This window comes from Ziziphus jujuba, chromosome 7, assembly GCF_031755915.1.
Source record: "Ziziphus jujuba cultivar Dongzao chromosome 7, ASM3175591v1".
Taxonomy (NCBI): domain Eukaryota; kingdom Viridiplantae; phylum Streptophyta; class Magnoliopsida; order Rosales; family Rhamnaceae; genus Ziziphus; species Ziziphus jujuba.
This window is the reverse complement of record NC_083385.1, coordinates 1865966-1882867: the sequence shown is the minus strand read 5'-3', so window position 1 is coordinate 1882867 and position 16902 is coordinate 1865966. Positions and strand designations below refer to the sequence as shown.

Sequence of the window (16902 nt, the reverse complement as noted above, 5' to 3'; positions counted from 1 at the left end):
AATTTTACTTTTAAGTTTTTCTTGAAAATATAAATGAAAGGACAAAACTCAAGCAAAATGCAGTAGTAGGCCCTGGCCTTTTGAAGTAACAAGTTCAGCGAAGAAACTCAAGCAAACTACAGTAATATTCATTTTTTATTCTCCTGCAACAAAATGCCAGGTTACCCAGATTGAATTTGGCCAGAGCAACAAATAAACATCTAAACACTAAAATGAAATTTCACTAAGAATTGCCAAAAGCTTAAAGCGTGATAGGTGATGATATCACTTGTAGGGAAACATCTTCAATCTCATAACTTTTAATGTATACTCAAAAATACCAACACATGGATATCCTAAAACTTCATCATAGATAACAACAAGAAAAGAGAAATATCAGTAATTGTTGATGTAGTAAGATTCCTTGCGTTTCTAGGAGCTTAAATATTAATCTAAGTTTCATGCTTTCAGAAGTATTATGCGTCTATAATCAGAGAGAATCACTTTATCTGTTTGAGGCCACAGCTAGAAAAAAGGCAAAAACTATTCCCCATTGGATTGGATGGTAACATCAATCATCTTTCAACCGCTTAAGAATTTTGGATGCCCAGCGTCGGACACGTCGCTTCAGTGTGAAACCCACAACTAATCCAACAGCAAAGCAAATTGCACAAAGCTTTGAGCACGTATTTAGTGACACCACTTGTCTGCAGTCAGATTTACAGTAGTTGAAATTTCATAGAAAGTTAAAGTTTCTCTTAAAAAAAAAAAAAGAAGAAGAAAAAGCTATGCTTTGCAGTTTAATTTCAACAATTATATCACTCTGCTAAATGCTAATTGTAGTCTGCTTCCACTATACTCAAGACTTTTGTAAGTTAAGTATTTAGGAAGCATTCAATTCACAGAATAAAGCAATATAACCATAAAATTCAAACTCCTAATAGGGAAACCAAAACTTAGCCAATGCTAGTAAACCTATTAAAAAGCACAAATGGGAAATTAATCGACATTTATAATCGCAAAGAAAACTAGGGAAGCATAGACAGCTAATTGGTTGTACAATTAGGAAAGAAGCAGAGCATTATATTCACAACTCCATTTGTAGTCATTTTAAACCAACGACCATAATGATTAAGAAAAAGATTCAATCTTTCCTTCATAAATTGACAACAATATATTGAAAACAAACAGTAAATCATTTGACAAAATGACCATGAGAATTGTAATAAAGTGATTTAGAATGTCAAATCTATTGCAGCTTCTATAGAATTTCCATTAGAAGCTTGGTTCATACTCCAAGAAAAATCAAGCCAACAAATAAAGAAATTTAAACTATAAGTAAAAAAATAAAAATAAAAAATAAAAATGGAAAGAGTAGAGTGGGGTACCTGGGAGGTCTGTTGATCAAAACTTGAGATTGGTCGGAGGAGGATAAAGCAGGAGACAGACCTTCTTTGGAAAGTGGATTGTCAGAGGATGAAGAAGAAGAGCCCGAGTTTGGGTATTTAGATATATTGCGAATCGCTTTCTGCAATCCCTCCATAGCTCAATCCTCCAGACAGAGAACCTTGAAATTGAACCAACCCAACACAAACCCCAATCCAACCAACAATTGAATAATAACATCCAAATCGCTACTCGCTACTACAAAGCCAGCCAACCCATTGCCGTTTTCTCTCTCCCGACATTGTTTTTGTTATTTTATTTTACTTTTTTTGTTTTTCCGTGGGGGTTTAGGAGGTTGTTGCCGATCCAAATTGGGGTTTCTGGTTTTTCTACCGATCCGTTTAATTTTCCCGGTCCGGTTCAGCTTAAATTAGGAATAGGATTCACTGCCAGCCGGTTTATTACCGCGTATTGGTAATAAGCTATACTCGGGGATTCTTTTTTTTAGAGAAAAAAAAAAAAAAAAACAAATTAGGTTATATATGCAGAAAGAAACAGTCAATTAGATTATAAAAAATGAAAAAGAGTAAAAAAAAAATAATAATAATAAAAAATAGAGATACATTGTCCTTTGAAATTTGAATAGACTGTGTAAGATAGTCCGGCCCATAAATTTGAAGCGGTTCTACAGCCCATAAAAATTAGTCGGGCGATCAAGGGTGAATACTAATTGTAATGTGAGCCGCATAATGAAACGCTAATAGTTGGTTTGGTTTGTAAATTGAAATGGAGAATAGGGAGGATGGGGTCAGCAATTGTCCACGCCTTAAAAGTTAAAGCCAAATCTATCCCCTTTTTTTCCCCAACACCCAAACAGATTCTCACTGTACTCTCCCCCCCTTATCTCTCACCTCAAAAACATATGTGATACCCCATAATAACAAATAACCTCCAAATCATAAACAGTTTAGGATTATATTAGTGATTTCCAACCACCCAGGTTCCAAGCCACACCTTATCCTTGTTTCTTTCTCTCATCATTCCCTGTATTCATTCATTCATTCATTCATGGCTTCCTTTTCTCTTCCTAATCACTGCTCCCTTTCATCCCTGCACCCAACTCAAACTCGTACAACCACATCATCTCCTCAAAACCCCCAAGTCTTCTCCAAGTTATCCAAATCTCAATTCCACGGCGTCAAACTCTCCAATTCTGCTTCTCTTTCATTTCCATCTTCTTCTTCTATGAAAAGTGTGGTTTTTGCCAAGGTACATTGCTACTATACAGGGTTTGTTTTTGTCTCTTATGGGCTTTTTTATGTTCTGGGAATGGAAGATGATTTTGTGTACTGATTATGATTATTAATTGTATCCTTATTGTTGAAAATGAAGGTGAAAAAGGGTTCGGTCCCACCATCCTTCACGTTGAAAGATCAGGATGGAAAGACTGTGAGCCTCTCCAAATTCAAAGGGAAGCCTGTGGTTGTCTATTTCTATCCAGCTGATGAGACCCCTGGCTGCACCAAACAGGTACTCTTTTTTCCACTTCTCTCTCCATTAATGCTTGTTTTAAGCAAAGCTACCATTAATTAATTAAGCTAGAGATTGCCTAGGATTATCCACCATAGGTCTTTGTGAGTGCCTTTATATACACACACTACAGTAACCAATCCATTGGTATTTTCCTCAGGCTTGCGCTTTCAGGGATTCTTACGAGAAGTTCAAAAAAGCTGGAGCAGAGGTTGTTGGGATCAGTGGTGATGATCCATCATCACACAAGGTAATCACAAAATTAAAGTTTTATTATTATTATTATTATTATTTTCTTTTTTCTCTAATGTGGTGTGGTACAGCTTTTTGATTAAGACATTTATTATTTCATCTGTCATAGACGTATATATATGGTTGAAAAAAAAGTTGACAAAATTTAAATTGCGTATATAATTGTAGAACTTCGCAAAGAAATTTAGACTTCCATTCACGTTGCTAAGCGACGAGGGGAACAAAGTGAGAAAAGAATGGGGAGTGCCAGCTGATCTGTTTGGAACATTGCCAGGGAGAGAGACTTATGTTCTTGATAAGAAAGGTGTGGTTCAACTCGTCTACAACAACCAGTTCCAACCTGAAAAGCATATCGATGAGACCCTTAAACTACTTCAAAGCCTTTGAAATTTCCTCTGTGTTTTTTCTTTCCCTCTTTATCTCTCCCAGTCTTTTTTTTTCCATTATCTTTTTCTCATATGTACCATATTAAACAAGCATTTGTTCTTTTATGATTCAAAGCCTGTTATATTATTACTTACTAGAGCTCTTAGTATGTATATTCACTAGTAATGAAGGCAAAATCTTTTCGTCTGCTATGATGAATTCAAATTTTCACTAACTTAATCTGGGATTCAGATAGAATATTTATAGGTGAGATTCTGGTTTTGCTTGCCATTGCGACATTTCTTTATTGTGTGGACCATTTTGGTTGTAATTAACCTGAATTATGTTTATGTTCCTCTGTTTTACTGATTAGAGCAAATTAATTAAAAAAGAGTCCATTCAAAGACATGGGGATCGGAATACTAATACGTCACCTTGTTACATATATGCATGTAATCTTTCCTTATTTCTTACTTTTTTGGTAAAATTCCTTATTTCTTACTTGGTAATATGATATGAAAGCATAATTCTCTAAATAGAAATTAACAGTTGAGAAGTGTTTGATTAATCACTTTTCCTTCCTATAGTCTTGGCTTCCATAAGGGCTAAATGCTTCTGATAACCAGCTCTTTTTCCTCCAAGCGTTCCAACCCATTTCCTCACAAATTTCATCGCTATGGTTGATACTGTAAGTGGAAATGCAATGCCTCTTGTAGAACCTAGTGGCTCTCTTACTAACTTCAAGATCCTTCATTGTTTGGTCAAGCATATCCTGCACACTTGGAAGCTTAAATTTGTCGTCCACTAACCGAGCCAGCCATATGGAACGCACTTCAGCTGTATGAAGATTTGCAACGCTCTCAAGATAACCCACAAAACTCATGTTTGGGATCAAAGGATGGATGGTTCCCCTGCCACATCTCAAAAGCTTGAGAATTCTATGACTTTTAATCAAGATATTTTCTAAGAGCTATTTTTAGTAAAAATTGGCCATGCATATGTTATTCATCAAAAATTTATATATATATACACACATATATAAAAAAGAAAAAAAAAAGGCCACACATATATTTTTACCTGTATAAGGGCATGATTCCAGATGGAAACTCCATCAAGCTGCAAAAGGGTTCTGGTAAGATGGCTTTAATCTTCTTCTTGCCATCATAACCAGTTGCAAAGACTACAATATCAGCTTCTATCTTGGTTTTGTCATCGAATTCAATTCCTCTTTGCCAGAACCACCATTTTGATGCTCTTTTAAACACAATCTTCCGTTTATCTGCCTCAGGGAAGAAATTGTCTGGCATGATAGCCATCTGACAAGAAGCATAGTCTTCCTCAAATGGGTGGTCTGGTTTTAGTCCATACTTCTCCAATGGCTGTTTCCACAGCAAATATGTTTCAATGAACTTGGAAACCGCATGCCTCTGTAGTCAGCGGAAGGTAAAGGCAATAATTAATTTAATTAGCACTACATAGAGAGAATCGGAAAATGCATTTATTAAGAACAATTGTTGATTTTGCATATATATACCACTGGGGATAAAAGGAAGCAAAGGATGGTCCTGAGGAAGCTCTGGTTAGGTCTTTCATGGGGGAACTGAGAAGCCCTGGTGGAATAGAACAAGAAAAATGGCAAACCCCAAACCCAATAATGGGGAACCGTCCAGTGTGGAGTCCTCACTACCATGGTGCATGGTTTTCCTTCAGGTCCTTGAAATTAACAAAAACCACCGAAATTTTACTTGTCAATATCACAAACAGTGGAACCAAAATCATAAAATTCATTAATGCAATTTTGAATTTGGGGAAACGAATATTTAAAAACATAATTAAGTTCATTGTTATCTTGAGTATCGCCCACCAATATAATATTCTGATCCAATGAATTTCTATGATGTGCAAAATACAAATTTGGTAGGAAATAATTTTCTAAATTGACCGACCAGTAAGCAGACAGCAGACTGCTTTTCTGTGGGTGATGTTGGAAAGTTAAGACTTGTATTTCCGTATGAGTATGTATTATATAATTCGTTTACATAGTGGAATTATAGTTGCTGTTGATAAAAAATCGTTGAACACGTGTGCAGTCAACTAGTCAAAACTTTTAATTTTTATGTTGAAAATATGACCATTTCGTTATATATGTGAAAATTAAATCAAAACCATGCAAATTGTTTCTAACCTCACAACGTGTAAAATAACAAATGGTTGCCGTAGACCTTTTAATTTATTTGTTTTTCTTTTTCTATTTAATTTATTTGTTTCTTGTAAGCTAGCTCTTTTGAAATTGAGTCCTGGTTTATATATGTAAAGAATCTGAAACTGTCGAAGTAGTACCAGGACCCCCCCGGCCCTCGCAAAATTAATTAGAAGTACTTGTGCCCAAAACGAACATTGGAAACCTAATACTACTTTTGTTGTTTTTCCATAATAAGAAAATATCTATTTAGTTTTTATATATTTTCTGCCACAACAACCAGAAAATCGATTAAACAGTCTAAGAAACTACGTAGAAGGTGATAGAACTTAGAAATTTCGCAATCACGACAGCTTTAAAATATTCAAGGATTTGTAACCTACTTTTATATATATATATATATATATATAATTTTTTTTTTTTTGGTAAACAGCTTACTTATATATATTATATATAGATTTTCAAAAACTTTGTTCCAAACTGGATGTGAAACAGATATAACCAATTAGGCCGCTTATAGGAAGAAATTGGAAAGAAATTTAAGAAAAACTCAGCTATGATATTAATTTTTTTAACTGTGCAAAAAACCTCAGAAAACATGCAAAAATGTTCTTATGTATTTAAGATCTTAATGAATGGACTTTTAATGCTCCAATATTTGTTAAACTAATAATATATACAGACAGGTTTTACATGCATGGTGAAATTATATATGCATATATATATATATATATATATATATAATTTTTATCTGTTGGGAAACGAAAAATGTTAACAGTTTGTCACTTACAACATATATTCCAAACAAACCATAACCTTTTATATATAATATAAACATATATATCTATTATATATATAGATTACCTTGGTTTGCCTCGGCACACTCTAAAGCAAGATCAATAGCCGATTTCTTACAGCCAATGACAGCGACTTTCTTATCCTTGAGCAATTCAGTAGCAGCATCTTTGTCAAGTTTGCAATAATCAATACAATGCATAACCTTGCCGTCAAATATTTCAGGACTTTTATTGCGTGGAAAAGATGGAATTTGAGGCACATCACCATATTTTCCAATGCAAATTACGACAAACTCGAATGAATACCACTGAAAACAAATTAAGACACCACCAGTGAACAGATCTCAGTACACAACATAAACGCCAAAACATATATATATAAATCAGCAACTAATTGGAAAAATATGCATAATAGCGTCCATGCTCAAGTGCATAAATAAAAAAGTAAGAAAATATATATATATATATATATATATAAATACATAGTATGATCAGTTACAAAGGGAAACGCTTTTAATCAGCTTGCTTAACAAAAATATATGTCAATTTGTTTGCTTTTGTCTTGGATTAACAAGTCTAATTGGCTGATATAATAAGTTTATTTTCCCTTTTTTAGCAAGGTTTCGATCAGATATACCAGTTATATTAATTTTATTATAGGGAGCTTGGACGTCCATAATATTATGGATATGACGAATCTCTGGCTGCCAAGAGTGTAAATTAAACTCTTGGCATCAAGAAATTTCCTACACCATGATATAGTAAGCGTGCAGGTCCGCTAGAGCATGACTGTTAGTTATAATATATACATATATATATATATATATATATAGTTAAAATAAACGACCTGAATGGTGTCGGAACCGTTGGTCTGCACGGCAATTTCCCAGACGGTCTGACCCGGCAAGAGAGTGCCGTAGTGACCAGGTTCTCCAGCCACATCAACTATTTCCTTGTCACCGATATACCGGAGCTGTACCACTTTGGAATTGAACCTTACATATTTGAGGACATCAAAGTGGTTAGCATAAGAGTGCAAGTAGTCCAATATCTCAAGGTGAGAAGGAAAGGTGGGATTGTTTCTGTCAGGCCAAGGGAAATCGGAGAACTCGTAATCCCAACGAGCAGATTGAAGTTTTGTAGAATTATAAGAACAATGCTTCCAGACCCCTCCGATGGAATCGGAAGCCTCAAAAACAACAGGGTTATGGTGGGCTAGCTGTTTGGCTGCGGCTAAGCCGCTAACTCCAGCTCCTATTATGGCGATTTTTGAAACAAGAGGGTTAGGATCCATTTTCTTTTTTGGGAATTGGAGGTAGCTTAGTCGAATTGAATACTGGTTTGGGCAGAGTGATTGTGTGTGTATGAAGGTAGGGAATGGGAATGAATAAGCAACACTGAGTTTGGGTTTGGTTTTTGCTTAAACAACGTGAGGGATGTGGCTGATATATAATAGGGAGCTTCATGGGTGGGTCATGCCGGAAGCACGTGAATGGACTTTCAGTGCAAATTATGTACGAGTTAGGTTCGTTAAGAGAAAGCAGAAACCATTTCTCTTTCTATATTATTAATTTATTACTAGTTACATACATAGCTTTATTAATGCGAAATTGTTTCGTTAAGTGGAGGAAAGTTCCTCCACCTAATTGCCCCGAATATTCATTTTCTTTCAGGGATATATATTACTTCAAAATTTCTTTTCACGCATATATTGGAATCGTAAACGGATTTTTCCATTAAGCTTCAATTTTTTATTTTTTCTTTTTTTATAAATAAACGTATATGAAAAAACTTGCAAATGTTTTTGAGTTTGTTATTGTGATTGAAATATTTCACCGTGTGTAGAATATAGAAAATGTTTTTGATTATGATATGGAGGTCAAAATGACTTGCTTAGCAATTTGAGAAAATTCGCTCAATTTTTGTACTACGTGTAGAGAAATAAACAGGTTAATTATCATTATTTTACTCTGTACCAACAAAAAAAAAAAAAAAAAAAGGAAAAAAGTCTTACAAATTGATTTGAAGTGCATATCATGGCACGCGTATAGGATCTATATATGCAAAGTTTGTCCATGGGAAGAAAGATTAACTAATTGCAATAAAACCAGATTTGTTTCCATTTTTATTTATTTATTTGTGCGTATATATTGACACGATTGCTTATAGTAAGAACGACAAAACCTACTTCAACAAGTTAGAAAACTAAAATCAAAGCAATTTCTGAGCAGCCGGATCATATGGTAAGGTTGGCGATTGACGAACAGTAACACGTAGAAATGTCGAAGCCACAAAGAGCCAGCATGTGAATATATATTATTAATTATCAATAGTGTTCCATGAAACCGAGTTAATGTACAATATATTTATAAGACTCAAGTTGGTGTCACCAACCTGCAGAGACTGGAGGATTATAGGTTGATTCAGTAAGTCACAAATTTTGTGTCATCTCATTTTTAAAAAATCCTTAACTAATTAAAATGATTAGTTTTCAGAACTTAGAATTTTATTTTATTTTCCCTTTATAGTTGGATACATAAATTTTAATGTTAAGACATCAATAATTATAAAAATGTTATTTGAAATCTTTTATGGATGTGAATGTAAAATATATATCAATTGAGTCAATTCCACTCAACCATTTGACAATTTAATTATCTATTTCAAAATAATTATTTTTTCTCAATTATGTTTTTAATATGAAAAAATAAATTTATAATTAAAATATTCAATTAATATTTGCTATCTCTATATGAATCTCAAATAATAAAACTCTAACAATTAACACCTAATTAAACACATTTTTCTTGATTTGGAAAATATATAGTAGCTGGTTTTGCTCTTATTAATTGAAAAAGGGTATACAGCCGGCTCGAACACATAATGTTGGGTCTTATATCCTTTGTATTATATGCAAGTGGCGCTTGACCTAACTTTTTAAAATAGTTAAGCCATTCATTTTCATTTATTATAAAAACAATAAATCCTAGTCGTATTGGCTGCATAAAATGCGTTTGAGGATTATGATGTCCATGCAACTCTATAGAAATAATTTATAAAAAATAACTACCATTTGCTAATCATATATTTATCCCATAGCTATGGGAGTCTCAATGTCTCATATCAAAATCAAAATAATACTAAAATAATTATTATATAACTAATCAACTAATGACTATCATATATTAAACAACTTACAACTAATTACCAAGTGACATATCCTAGGCCTTATTTATATATATATATATATATATATTTGTTTACATAGCATGCAAAAATAAATATATATACATATATAATTGATATATATTTATATATATATATATTAACGATTCGTCAATGGACATCATATCATTCTAAAGAAGATATGCAAATTACAATGCATAAAGTCCTTAGTAATAAACAGTTCAGTGACAAAATTCTTATTTCTACAGTAAAAATCCAAACTTTGAATCCCTTTTTCAAGATAAGAACAAAATAATAATAATAATAGTAAATGATAGTAATATGTATCAATCTATGGCATAAATGCACAAGGGGCTTTGGCATTTAGTAGTATTGGATTGGATGGCTTGTGAAGTGGAGAGGGGAAGCATCCAAGAATATGAAAAGAAGCTTGGAGGAAATGAGGCACGTGGGTGACTAACTTTTAAAATTTAGAACTTGGAAAGTGGAATTTGAAAAAAAGAGTACTCGTCTTTTTGAAAATCAAAGTCCATTTTTTTTTTTTTTAATTATATCATAATACGCACAGTGACCTGTTTTATTCAAGCTAGGAGTGGTTCTTGGTAAAGAGTCATGATTTTGTTGATACAATGTTTCTCCATGCAGTTTTAATTTCAAATTTCAATGTCATGTACTCTTAGGATTCTGTGTTGAATTTTTCTTTATTTAGTTCAAACACAACATATTTTATTTTTAACCACAACATCTAAGTTGACATTCTTGTGTGTCCAAACTTTGTACTATGATAATACAATACACCCTTCTTTTCCACGGCAAAGCTATAAATATAACGCGAGACTTTCTCATAATATGAAAATAAAAAATTCAAAAGAATAAAAAGTATATATTTCTGGGATTCATGAATTAGTCAGATATATCACATGTATTTAAGTTGACAATTTCAAGGGTTATCAAATTGAACGGAAATAAGATGCTAATTCAAACCGTAATTTGACCTCGGCTACATAAATATAATACAAATTTATTCCTCCCCTGTTTATTATTCTCTCACTAACCATGACTCTGCTATGGAGACTTAAAAAAAAAAAAAAAAAAAAAAAAAGGACTCTTGTAACACTTGAAGAGAAAAACATTTAACAATTGGGACGTTAACCCATTTACCAAATAACTTAATTTCCAAGGTGCATATATGCACCATTTACAACATTGACGGAAATTATACAGAATATAAAACCAATACAACAACAAAAGCATAACAAAACAAACACACCGGGTTTTGTCGGTCTCCTCACAATTAAAGTACGTGCACGTATAAATATTTGTAATAGAATAAGACTACATAAATCAAATATTGTTTTACAAATAAATAATGTTTTACAAATGAATCTTAGATATATATATATATATATATATATATCAATATTTATTTGTTATTATTTGATAGAACTATATATATTTTATAGAGTGATTGAGAAAATAAGATGCAAAAATGAAAAAGAAAATAATTCGTTTGGTGGGAGTGTGATGGCTTCCAGATGTAGTGAATATGGAGACAGAAAGAAAGGCCAAGCCGTCAGTACCTGAACCCTGACTTTTCAAAACCATAAATTCCATATCTTTTGAAGCCTAGCCTTACTAGCCTACTTTTCACAACGAGGAAAAGGAGTTTGTGGTGGCTTCCAAATTAAAATTTTCTCCCTCAGCCTCTTTTAATTAATGTTGCAAAACAGAGCATATCCCAGTTTCCCTGATCTCCTTGATGCAGACACTGGTAATTAATAGACTCTCTCAGTCCCAGATACATAATATATGCAATGCATGCATGGAAAGGTTTTGGAAATAGGTTGTCATTTTCTGCGAGACTTAATAGGAAGGGTCTGGATGGTCAATTGGCTTTGGAAGTTTGAACTAAAATCTAAAATCCTTATATGTCCATAATCGCCTGCTCTTTCCCCTGTTCCAATCAGCAGCCCTCTGGCGTGCTGTCTAGGCTATTTTTATTTTTCTTTTGGTAATTGGTAGCTTTGTGAAAGTATTATTAGACCTGCTTCAATTTCATTTTCATGTAACTTAAAAGCTTTTGGAGGAAATATGGACATTTAAATTTACCAATGTAATTAATTATCCAAAACCATATATATATACATATATATAGATATAACAAATAAATAAAAAATAAATAAATAAACCGATTGAAAATCTATGCTCTATGCAGCTTATATATATATATATATATATATATATATGTATTATGTTTACAATTCCGATGTAAACTACTTTAATTTAGATTTTATAATGTTTTATTTTGAAATTCATTTGGAACATTTTTTTTTTTTTTTGAACTTGGAGTATTTTTTTTTACTATTTATGTTGTAATATTGTACTATTAGAGTGAATTGGATTAAACTATTTTAATTTCATGTTAACTAAATTTGAATATTTTAAATTTAGTTAAAGATGATTGAATATTCAACCTAATCTTAGGCGGACACAAAACGAATACAATATTGGGCCTAGCTTGATATATATTTTCAACCCCAACAAGTGAGTTGGAAACATGTGCCACAAAATTGGGCCTAAAACTGTTGAAATTCGAATGCCGTTTCCTATTATCGATGGTCAGGATGGGATGTTTCTAATTGAACGCAAAAATTGTTGCACGCATTCAGCGTTATATGAAAGTATAGAGGATGATTGATTTGAAAATGCGCATATGTAGTGTTTTTTTTTTTGGGTAAAAACAAAAAAAAAAAAAAAAAAATTGGTCAAAATATAATTCACACACACACACACACATATATATATATATATATATATATATATTGTCTCTCTCTGTGCGTTGTGTATGTATATAGAATTAATAAACAATCGTCTAACAATGCCCAGTTCATATAGGCACCCTTGAATTTTGATTTTGTTATACGTAATGCCGTATTTATTCCAAGACATGATGTGTCCCAGTACAAACTCAGAAAGTCGTAAATTTTGAATGTGAATCAGACGACAAAATCGTTGAGGGAGGGGGGTGCATAATTCCCTATTAATATTCCTACTGCCCATGACACAGCCACGAGCAAGTTCATTTCATAATTAATTATATCGGCTCCAAATTGACACTTTGACCACCTCTAGAGGTCTATGAACAATTTAATTAAAAAATTACAAATTTTGATATTTATGCATCTTTATAGGAAAAACATGTCAATTTTGGAGGATCTCTTCGTAGGTTCCTGTTAACATGCAGTGGGAAAATGCAAATCACGAAATTGAATTCTAAAGAAACGTTTGAATCACGCGGAAGGCCCTATAGTCACCCATTTTTATTTTTTTTCCACAAATTAAGCCTATAAGTGAAAGGCCATATATATCCTCGATATGAACCAATGTGGCTTTCAACTTTCAGGTTTTCCACACATCCAAGCTTACCTAATCTGTTTAAATTCCAGTTTAATTATTACTATTTTTTATTATTATTATTATTATGTAAAAGGTTGCTTTAATTAATTAAAACCATTTGCTTTAATAATATGTAGCATGTGGTCTACCCAACCTTCTGTACCTACCGCTAGAAGTAGTCTTGTTGTCAACCATTGGATTATTCCACATTCCCTTTCATCAAACGGTAGTCCATACATCGATTCCAATATATACTGTCAAGGTAACACAGAAATCACGTAATGTAAAAATGAAAAGAAAAGCAAAAGGGAAAACGTGAGATTAGTTATATGACCCAATTACGTGTTTTCACGTGTTACGCCGTCACAGCAGTGTCACGTTTGATGTTTTTTTTTTTTTTTTTTTTAATTTTCTTTCCTTAAATTGATCTATTTTTTGTTTTTGTTTTTTTTTTTTTTTTTAACAGTCCTTCAAGTTCAAGCTGGGTGTCTTATCTGTCCTTTGGAGGTTTTCTACAGAATGTGGTCAGCATGATGAGGGCAGAGGAAGGAGGGTGTGGAGGGAAAGAACCGGACTGATTCAGGCCTTACACGTGTCAGGAATATATCATTCAAGTGTGTGAAAAAATTCGGTATAAGTTTCGGATCTACCTTGGCAATAAGCATCTTTCAAGTCTCGATTCTTGGCATCTCTCTCAGATTCCCCCACCCTACCCTACCCTACCCTGCCCATCTCACGGCCCTCATTCTTTCTCGCTTTCTCTCTCCTTCCCCAATAAAACCCATCGTTACTTCCACCTCGTTTTCCCCACCCCCTTACCTCTGAACACCACCAAATTAGCCATTAAAAACATAAAAAGCTCAAGAGGTAAAAGCTCTCTCGGGCTTCCCATCACTATGAGCGTTTTGGCTTCCCCTCTCGAACCTCTCGCTTTTGATTTCGTGAGTTTCGGGTTCTTCACCTTTGTTAATAATTTGTGGACATGGCTTGCTCTTATTACGGCGGCTCTCAGCTTCTGGAGGCTCAGAGCCGCCGGTTCCAATTCCTCTTCTTCTTCTTCCTCCTTGGATTCTAGTGAAAGCTCAAATGGATCGACTCCACCGCTTGCGGAGAACACGGTGCCAGAGAAGGAGCCTACGACGACCTCGAGTCCAGCCGCTGCTCCTGTGGCTTGGGCTGTACCTAGTCGGAGTAGTGAAGATCATGAGGGAGTGGTGACAAAGGGCATCAAGTTTACAGTGTATTATGAGAATGATGATGAGGAGGAGGAGGAGGAGGAGGAGGAAGGTGACGGAGAATTGACGGTGACGGAAGAAAAGGAAATGGTTGAGGTGGATGGTGGTGGGGAATGGTGGGAGAGTTGGGAGAGAATGTTGAAGATGAGAAGCGGAGAGATTTGTTGGTACCGGTACCAGGACATGACGGAGATTAACGGCAATGTTGTTCGGTTATGGGATGCCTGCTGAAGAATTCGGCCGGATAGGGATAGCTGCCGCATCTCCAAAAACTGTGTCGTTTGGTAGTTGGTAATTGCTATGAATATATGAACCTTTTTAATGAAAAGGGGGTTACTTAAAGTTGCTCCTCCTGCAGATTTTTAAGGTTTCTGAGAATTGTACATATATTTAGTTAGATTATTGAATTAAATAGAGCATTTTAATGCAAATTTCAAAAGGGTTGCATTTTTTGTTCAATTCCATTTATCTTGCTCAGCCAGTCATAATCTCTCCCCTCGGCTTAACTATTTTCTGCTGCAATATTAATATACTATTCTTCTATACTACACTCTCTGACGAAATATGAAAACAAATTCTACAAAGAACTTGATATTATAAATACTGCTTTTTATTGGCTTATGAATTGATCAAGCTGATCACAAACACTTGAAGACATATAAGTTGTGAAAATTGAATTGGCGATATTATTGCGTGTAATTGATTGCCGGTACTACTAGTTCTTGTATATATAGACGTAGGATTGAATTTGGGAAGTTGAAATTGTCACATCACATGCTATGTATGGAATTGAAATTTTCATGTTTACTTTTGAGTTATTTGAAGAAAAAAAAAAAAAAAGAAGATATATTCATTTCCACATTTTACTGATCACCATTTATATTTCAATAAGAAATTAAATCTTTTAATCGCCAGCTAGCGCATGAGAATTTTTATGATTTTTTTTTATTAATTAAATGTATGGTTTTTGTAAATTAATTTAATTTCACTCAATAGTTGGAGTACTTTGAAAGTTTAGAGATTGGTGCTAATTAATGTATGCTGATACAACTTAATAAAAGCCTGAGAAAATTGCCACAGCTTTAAGAATAAACAGATCTCGATATCTATAGCTCTCACGCAATCCCTCTGCAATCACGTGAGACAAATCCTTGATGAAAACACTGTCGTTTGTTTGTCCACTAGCTTCCCCATGTTCATATAATATAATATTGTATCATATAAGACAAATTAAAAACCTCATATTGATGATGTCAGGAAAGGAAAATAATAAAACTAGACGTGTTAAAGTTGTTGAAGTGAGCAAAACTACTATTTTATTTTATTTATTTATTTTTTCTATTTCAGCATACTATTTTTTCGGATTAATCTTTTCTCTGAATGGTTAGGGGTGGTTAGTAAAGCGGAAGAGAATATGCGCCACCGTATAAAATATACATAAAGTTATTAAGGAATCTGCTCGAGAGATACGACGTCGCACCGATACAGCAGCTTGTGGACCAAACACACGGCAAATTACGAACCTCCGCCAGACGAAAAGAAAAAAAAGTGATAGAGACGAGAGCACATCAAGATTTTTTTAAGCGCCAAATGGTAGGTGTTGTTGCGTCTGCGACATGACAGATAATAAAGGTTTTTCCACTTTTTTATTTGATATCATGCATCTTCCAACTACTTCCATGTATGATCATATTATACTGATATTTATTCATTAAAAAATGTATTATACAGATAATTTATATAATTAAATAATCTAGTACGTAATAAGGCATCGAGCTATTTGACGCCTCTTGGATTCTCCATATATACCTATGGAATTATATATTTATAGAACGGGATTTAAGTTGAATTTTTAAGTTTAAAATTTGATTTTAATTAACATTCTATAATATGTTATAGGATAACTTTTTTGTCAAATATTGATTTGGATCAAGTTGAATTTAAATACTTAATTTATATCGGGTTGTTATATATATATATATATATATACACATAAAAATAACAGGTTGTTAATTAATTTGAAAAATAATGTTGAATTAATTTTGGTCCTATTATATAATCAAGTGAAGAAATTGAATTACTTGCATAAATTACATCTAAAGATTAACAGAATTTATTACATCATGAACGATTAAGAAGTGATATATACAAAGCATTTACACTAATAGCAAGTGGTTAGGTAAACAGTCCCCGACAAAATGATATAATTAAATTACTGCTCTACACTAAATTAAATCTCTTGTTTTCTTATATTGATCAAGCCACCGGCTCTGAGCCTCTGATTCAGTGTTCTCGTTTTTGGGTCTTTCATTAGTACATACTACCATTATATATATATATATATATATATATATATATTTATTTATTTATTTGATTTATTTATAATGAATAGAATCTATATATATATATATATATATATGTATGTGACTGATCAAATCAAGTGAAAGAAATAGATAAAAAAAATAAAAATAAAAAAACAGAGAAATGTTCAAACATGATTACGTGTAGATTAACATTGCAATAAGAGCGTGTTTGTAAAATCTAGATTAAAAAAACAACAAAATAAACCTCAAGA

The 16902-nt window shown here is 33.1% G+C and overlaps 4 protein-coding genes across 4 annotated transcripts; 2 read left to right on the top strand and 2 right to left on the bottom strand.

The window, feature by feature from the left end:
* Nucleotides 1–201: 201 nt before the first annotated feature.
* LOC107409658 (uncharacterized) lies at nt 202–1803 on the bottom strand. Its single transcript, XM_016017085.4, has 2 exons — nt 1368–1803; nt 202–686 (listed from the first exon to the last, which is right to left on the bottom strand). Exons 1-2 carry the CDS (start codon nt 1520–1522, stop codon nt 551–553), a joined length of 291 nt encoding a protein of 96 aa, XP_015872571.1. The 5' UTR covers nt 1523–1803; the 3' UTR covers nt 202–550.
* A 419-nt stretch (nt 1804–2222) lies between these two features.
* LOC107407640 (peroxiredoxin Q, chloroplastic) lies at nt 2223–3723 on the top strand. The gene is made up of 4 exons (XM_016014948.4): nt 2223–2634; nt 2758–2895; nt 3056–3145; nt 3316–3723. Exons 1-4 carry the CDS (start codon nt 2434–2436, stop codon nt 3532–3534), a joined length of 648 nt encoding a protein of 215 aa, XP_015870434.1. The 5' UTR covers nt 2223–2433; the 3' UTR covers nt 3535–3723.
* Nucleotides 3724–3898: 175 nt separating this feature from the next.
* On the bottom strand, nt 3899–7960 carry LOC107405181 (probable flavin-containing monooxygenase 1). Its single transcript, XM_016012194.4, has 5 exons — nt 7358–7960; nt 6578–6818; nt 5048–5226; nt 4591–4940; nt 3899–4424 (listed from the first exon to the last, which is right to left on the bottom strand). Exons 1-5 carry the CDS (start codon nt 7802–7804, stop codon nt 4082–4084), a joined length of 1560 nt encoding a protein of 519 aa, XP_015867680.1. The 5' UTR covers nt 7805–7960; the 3' UTR covers nt 3899–4081.
* A 5845-nt stretch (nt 7961–13805) lies between these two features.
* LOC125423827 (uncharacterized) lies at nt 13806–14786 on the top strand. The gene has a single exon (XM_048479341.2). The coding sequence runs from the start codon at nt 13989–13991 to the stop codon at nt 14556–14558; it is 570 nt and encodes a 189-aa protein (XP_048335298.2). The 5' UTR covers nt 13806–13988; the 3' UTR covers nt 14559–14786.
* The last annotated feature ends 2116 nt before the right edge of the window (nt 14787–16902 follow it).

Excerpts from the sequence above, each read along its gene's own strand:
- LOC107409658 (XM_016017085.4), bottom strand. The coding sequence starts at position 1,522 with ATGGAGGGATTGCAGAAAGCGATTCGCAATATATCTAAATACCCAAAC. Across the intron at positions 687-1,367 it reads TTGATCAACAGACCTCCCAG|ACAAGTGGTGTCACTAAATA; the intron begins GTACCCCACTCT and ends ATCTGACTGCAG.
- LOC107407640 (XM_016014948.4), top strand. The coding sequence starts at position 2,434 with ATGGCTTCCTTTTCTCTTCCTAATCACTGCTCCCTTTCATCCCTGCAC. Across the intron at positions 2,896-3,055 it reads CCCCTGGCTGCACCAAACAG|GCTTGCGCTTTCAGGGATTC; the intron begins GTACTCTTTTTT and ends TATTTTCCTCAG. Across the intron at positions 3,146-3,315 it reads ATGATCCATCATCACACAAG|AACTTCGCAAAGAAATTTAG; the intron begins GTAATCACAAAA and ends ATATAATTGTAG.
- LOC107405181 (XM_016012194.4), bottom strand. The coding sequence starts at position 7,804 with ATGGATCCTAACCCTCTTGTTTCAAAAATCGCCATAATAGGAGCTGGA. Across the intron at positions 5,227-6,577 it reads GTGTGCCGAGGCAAACCAAG|GACCTGAAGGAAAACCATGC; the intron begins GTAATCTATATA and ends GTTAATTTCAAG. Across the intron at positions 4,425-4,590 it reads GGAATCATGCCCTTATACAG|GGGAACCATCCATCCTTTGA; the intron begins GTAAAAATATAT and ends GAGATGTGGCAG.
- LOC125423827 (XM_048479341.2), top strand. The coding sequence starts at position 13,989 with ATGAGCGTTTTGGCTTCCCCTCTCGAACCTCTCGCTTTTGATTTCGTG.